Genomic DNA, 6496 nt, shown 5'->3' with positions numbered 1-6496 from the left:
TTTTTTTTTGAGACGGAGTCTTGCTCTGTCGCCCAGGCTGGAGTGCAGTGGCCAGATCTCAGCTCACTGCAAGCTCCACCTCCCGGGTTTATGCCATTCTCCTGCCTCAGCCTCCCGAGTAGCTGGGACTATAGGCGCCCGCCACCTCGCCCTTTGTATTTTTTAGTAGAGACAGTGTTTCACCGTGTTAGCCAGGACGGTCTCGATCTCCTGACCTCGTGATCCGCCCGTCTCGGCCTCCCAAAGTGCTGGATTACAGGCTTGAGCCACCGCGCCCGGCCTAAAATAATTCTTTAAAGTCTGTGAAGTTTAGAAGTTTTCTTCATGATAATCCTGTTTTTTGAGGTTGTTCTCTGCTTTTATTTGAATAAGACTTTTTTTCCTTCGTAAGGGAGAAATACTAGTTTAAGGTTTGTTTGAACATTTTTTTCAGATACTGAAAGCTAGAAGTCAGCGTTTTAGCAAGGACCCCAGCTGATCGTTGATGCAGGTGGTCCACTTTTAGTAGATGACTGCTTTAGGTGTTCTGTGTTCTTTCTGTGGATGGGGTTAGATCACAGAGCCACATACCCAGGCCACATTCTTTTAGTAACCATCAGAATCGCCTCTAGTGAGTTATACTTAAATGATCTGTTTTTTATTTTTGTCTGTGGTCAGACTAAGGACATTTACCTGGCTGTAGTTCTCTTCTGCTGTAACAGCTTTGTTGATTATGTGGTTATTTATTATTTTGCTTGGTGTCAAGTTTGTAAAGCCCCATGTTTTGATTTTCTCTTAGAATTAAAAGCAGGAACATTGTCACTTAAGGAATGAATATATTTCATTTATCAGGTTTTGAGAATTAGCCAGCCATTATATTTTTCTTTTGCCTCATTGTTCTTGAGAAACTCAATAATTAATTAAATACTTAACCACTATGCCTGTATATTAGTCTTCATGGTTAATATACTTGATGTCTCCTTTTTCCTGGCTTGGTTTCCAATTTTATTTTATACTTATTTTTATTTCATTTTAGTAGTCTTGGTGTTTTGTAAGCTATCACAAAGGGTGTTTTGATAGTTTTTGTATACATTCATTGTAACCCACTGTTAATAAGCCTCTTGAAAGCTGTCATATTTTAAAGCAGAGTAATTCCCATGGATCTAACTTCTTTCTTCTTCTTTCTTTTTTTTTTTTTTTTTTTGACAAGCTCTTGTTCTGTCGCCTAGGCTAGGCTGGAGTGCAGTGGCGCTATCATGGCTCACTGCAGCCTTGAACTCCTGGGCTCAAGCAGTCCTCTTACCCCAGCCTCCCTAGTAGGGTAGTAGTAGTAGTCCCTAGGACTACAGATACATGCCACTGCAGCTGGCTAATTTTTCTAAAAAAGTTGGGGGCCAGAAATCCCAGCACTTTGGGAGGCCGAGGTGGGCAGATCACAAGGTCAGGAAATCGAGACCAGCCTGGCCAATATGATGAAACCCTGTCTCTACTAAAAATGCAAAAATTAGCTGGCTGTGGTGGTGCATGCCTATAATCCCAGCTACTCAGGGGGCTGAGGCAGGAGAATCGCTTGAACCCAGGAGGCAGAGTTTGCAGTGAGCCGAGATCGCGCCACTGCACTGCACTTCAGCCTGGGAGACAGACTCCATCTCAAAAAAAAGAAAGAAAGTGACCCTCCTGCCTTGACCTCCCAAAATGCTGGGATTATAGGCATGTGCCACCAGGATTCGAGTGAGCTCAATTGTTGCCTTATTGGGGGAGATTCTTACTGTCATCAGTTTTGAAATACTGGAAAAGATTTTGTCAGTACTAGCAAATAGAGTTTATGCTAGTCTACTCTTTCTGATGGTTTACCTGGCCATAGCTACTTCTTAAGTCTGGGTACAAAAACATAATAAAACTGTTGTCTGTACAGATTTTCTATGTCAGCTGTAGGCTTAGAAAAGCTAGTCTTTAAGTGAATAGGCATTGTTTATTATTACTTGCCCTAAATAATTTAGATTTTATTTTATTTTGCTTTTTACCTTTCTCCTGCTCTTTTAGGTACTTTGACTGCTGTGGAAAGTTTCCTGACTATACATTCAGGCCCTGAGGTTGGTTTTCTGTTTGTCTTGTGTTGTTTCAAGTTAATATTAAAATATTTTGGAAATGACACGTGCGTCTTAAAACATATTTAGACTAACTTTTACGTATGTGTAATTTTTAATGTGTGAAAGTCACCATGTTTAATTTTTTAAAAGATACCAAGATTACTTTGACTTGAAATATACATTATTTTCTTTTTATTTTATTTTATTTATTTATTTTTGAGATGGAGTTACGCTCTTGTCGCCCACGCTGGAGTGCAATGGCGTGATCTCAGCTCACTGCAACCTCTGCCTCCTGGGTTCGAGTGATTCTCCTGCGTCAGCCTCCCGAGTAGCTGGGATTACAGGCGCACACCACCATGCCTGGCTAATTTTTTTGTATTTTTGGTAGAGACTGGGTTTTGGTCAGGCTGGTCTGGAACTCTTGACCTCAGGTGATTCGCCTACCTCAGCCTCCCAAAGTGCTGGGATTACAGGCGTGAGCCACTGTGCCCTGCTATTTTATTTTATTTTTTTTGAGACAGAGTCTCACTCTGTTGCCTAGACTGGAGTGCAGTGGTGTGATCTTGGCTCACTCAATCTCTGCCTCCCAGATTTAAGTGATTCTCCTGCCTCAGCCACCTGAGTACCTGGGATTACCGGCATGTGCTGCCACACCTGGCTAATTTTTGTTTTTTTCCTTTTTCATTAGAGTTGGTATTTTGCTATGTTGGCCAGGCTGGTCTAGAACTCCTGGCCTCAAGTGATCTGCCCACTCTGGCCTCCCAAAGTGCTGGGATTACAGGCATGAGCCACTGTGCCCGGCCCCTAAAATATAATTTATTCTAAAAACAACTGCACTGTTCATTGTATTAGAATGAATTATCATGATCTCAACACTAAAGCATTTATCACTGGTGCACAGTAAATGTTGTTGGCCAGGAAAATTTTCACCTTAGTGCAAGGCAGCATAGTTTTATCATGCGCCTACCTTAGGTACTGTCATGACCGAAAAGAGGTATATGAGGTAAATCTAGTCTTGCTGAATTTACAGTGTATTTGGGAACAGAAGACAGTTGCATTTCTGGGAAAGGACCATGTTTTATGACTTTTATTGCCGATAGTGCCTAACCCAGTTCTAGGTCTGCACTGTGGCTTCCGTAGTATTTGTTCTAAGTTATATTCATTCAACAAATATTATATAGTAGCGCAAATGCATACAGTAACTGTGCAAGAGAAAATGACATGTAAATGAATAAGATGCAAACCCTGCCTTTAAAGTGTAATAATTTAGTTTGGCAGGAAAGAAAAAAATGTTTGTTATTAAAGAGATAAGATGAAATACTATAGGATTCTGAGAATGGTGAATACATCTAACTAAGAGTCCAGAGATCAAGAACTTTCTGGAGAAGCTGGGATATAGACCGAATTTCAAGGGCTGGTGCTGTGGAGATGTGAAGGAAGAGGAAATAGTGAATCAAAGACAAAGGTGGGGTGGTGCGGATCATGTTTAATAAGAGGAATGACTGTCTTCGTCTAGATTGTGGGTTCAGATTAACATAAAGAGCTATGTAAAATATGCTAACATTTGTGATTACACAGACTCTTTAGTAGAGTATAAATGTAGCAGGACAAACCGCAGATAAAACCCCTCAGACACTGAGTTAAAGAAGGAAGGGCTGGCCGGGCGCGGTGGCTCACACTTGTAATCCCAGCACTTTGGGAGGCCGAGGCGGGTGGATCATAAGGTTAGGAGGTCGAGACCGTGCTGGCCAACATGGTGAAACCCCGTCTCTACTAAAAATACAAAAAATTAGCTGGGCGTGGTGGTGGGAGCCTGTAGTCCCAACTACTCGGGAGGCTGAGGAGAATTGCTTGAACCCAGGAGTCGGTGCTTGCAGTGAGCCAAGATTGTGCCATTGCACTCCAGCCTGGGCGACAGAGCAAGACTCCATCTCAAAAAAAAAAAGAAGGAAGGGCTTTATTTGGCCGGGAGCTTTGGCAAGACTCACACTCACATCTCCAACAAACAACCTCCCCGAGTGAGCAATTCCTGTCCCTTTTAAGGGCTCACAACTCTAAGGGGGTCCGCGTGAGAGGGTGGTGATCGATTGAGCAAGCAGGGGGTACGTGACTGGGGGCTGCATGCACCGGTAATCAGAACAGAACAGGACAGGGACTTTCACAACACTTGTCCATACAATGTCTGGAATCTATAGATAACATAACCGGTTAGGTCAGGGGTCGATCTTTAACCAGGCCCAGGGCGCTGCCCGGGATGTCTGCCTGTGGATTTCATTTCTGCCTTTTAGTTTTTACTTCTTTCTTTGGAGGCAGAAATTTGGCATAAGACAATATTAGGGGTGGTCTCCTCCCTTATAAGAATAAAAATAAGTGGCTAGGCGCAGTGGCTCACGCCTGTAATCCCAGCACTTTGGGAGGCCGAGGCGGGTGGATCACTTGAGGTCAGGAGTTTGAGACGAGCCTGGCCAATATGGTGAAACCCTGTCTCTACTAAAAATAGAAAAATTAGCCAGGCGTGGTGGCACATGCTTGTAATCCCAGCTACTCAGGTTATGGAGACAGGAGAATTGCTTGAACCTGGGAGGCAGAGGTTGCAGTGAGCCGAGATGGCGCCACTGCACCCCTGCCTGGGCAACAGAGCAAGAGACTGTGTCAAAAATAAAAATAAATGATAGTGGGAGTAATTTGGGAATGCTCCATAGAGGCCTTCTTGAAACTAGCCTTGAAAGTGAATAGCATTTGGAAGGTGAAAGGCAGCAACTGGAACAAAGGCTCAGAAACCAGAATGAGAAATGCATCCTTGGGGCCCTTGGTAGCATGTGTTAGAAACCCAGCTTAAACCAACAAAACAAAAAAGAAGCTATTGATTCGTGTAACCAAATGCCTGCAGGTAAATCCTATGGCTGGATCTAGACGTTCAAATGATACTGTCCGAACTCTTTTCCCCTCTTGTCTCTCCCTTTTTGTCTCTTTCGTTTCTGCTACTTTTCTTTGTGTGGGCTCTGGATACAGCAGTGAAGTACTGGTATCCTCGGGTATACTTTGTCATAGAGGCTCGTGATTTCTTGGGAAGAGCTGCCCAGTTTATGTGTCAGACAATCGAGAAGATTAGTCATTTTGCTCGTTCTTAAGCCAGTCGATGTGACCTGGGGTCATAGAGTGTGAACCCAGAAAATCTGAGACAGGTTTCAGTTAATTAAGAAAGTTAGGCTGGACATGGTGGCTCACACCTGTAATCCCAGCACTTTGAGAGGCCGAGCCGAGGCAGGTGGGTCACCTGAGGTCAGGAGTTCGAGACCAGCCTGGCTGTTAGAAATAACTATTTGGTGCCCCAAAAGAAATAGCGCTTGAACATAAATTTTCTCAGCAAGGCAACTTTACTTCTATAGAAGGGTGTATCTCGCGGATGGAGCAATGGTGAGCGCACACCTAAACAGGGGAGGGGAAGGGGTTCTTACCCCTGACACAGGTGGCCCCTACTGCTGTGTCATTCCGCTATTGGCTAGGGTTGGACTGCACAGTCTAAGCTACTTCTGATTGGCTATTTTAAAGAGAGCAGGGGTATGAGCAGTTATGGAACAGGTGGCTCAGGATGACTAACAACAGAGCAGGTGACCAAGGGTGACTAAGGTCAGAGCAGGTGATAGAGGCTAGGAGGAGGTTGTTTACTGAAACTAGGGGCAAGGGGAAGAACAAGGAAGTTAAACTTTAAAGAACAAAGAACAGGGGAGCCAAACATACTGATACATTGTTTCTTGGAGAGGATCTCAGAACTCATTGTACTTAACAATTTACAGGCTGACCTTTGAAGAGGAATTTATTCTATCCTACAATTTCCCTCCTTTCAATTTTCGTATTATTTCCTCTTCAAACTTTTAAACATGTCTTGGCTTTGCTGCTCGACTCTATGCTTTAAAAGAAAAGCCGATCTGAATAAGATGGAGGAGAGCTATGGGAGGTTTTAGTAAGTGCTGCATCTATAAGTCTTTGTACCAGCCCACGGATGCACGGTATGACACAACACCCAACAAGAATGAGTATACCTATTACAGCTGCAAGAGAAGTAAGAATTGAGGCTATGAGTTCTTTCCATTCACCAAACCACCTTTCTAGCCACCCTGAGAAAGGGTTATCGACTCCAGAATTTTAGCTAGTTAATTGGATAAAGCGGTAAGTCTTCGTAAGGCTCTTGTTATGCTCCCAGTGGGGGCAGTGTTGTTTGGGATAAAGGTACAACACTGAGTTGTAATCATAACACAAACACTGCCTTTTTTTTTTGAGACGGAGTCTCGCTCTGTTGCCCAGGCTGGAGTGCAGTGGCCGGATCTCAGCTCACTGCAAGCTCCGCCTCCTGGGTTCACGCCATTCTCCTGCCTCAGCCTCCCGAGTAGCTGGGACTACAGGCGCCCGCCAGGTCGCCCGGCTAG

General features: G+C 44.0%; 1 protein-coding gene across 1 annotated transcript in view; it reads left to right on the top strand.

Moving 5' to 3' along the window:
• Window positions 1-6496, top strand: part of SCCPDH (saccharopine dehydrogenase (putative)) — a 58810-nt gene that overhangs the window by 27806 nt on the left and 24508 nt on the right. The window contains 1 exon segment of the mRNA XM_017875791.1: window positions 2023-2072. Coding sequence (XP_017731280.1) covers window positions 2023-2072 — 50 coding nt within the window.

Source organism: Rhinopithecus bieti, unplaced genomic scaffold (genome assembly GCF_001698545.2).
Source record: "Rhinopithecus bieti isolate Rb0 unplaced genomic scaffold, ASM169854v2 scaffold_187, whole genome shotgun sequence".
In the NCBI taxonomy this organism is placed as follows: Eukaryota; Metazoa; Chordata; class Mammalia; order Primates; family Cercopithecidae; genus Rhinopithecus; species Rhinopithecus bieti.
The sequence above is the reverse complement of the archived record's forward strand: the minus strand, read 5'-3'. Positions and strand labels throughout refer to the sequence as shown.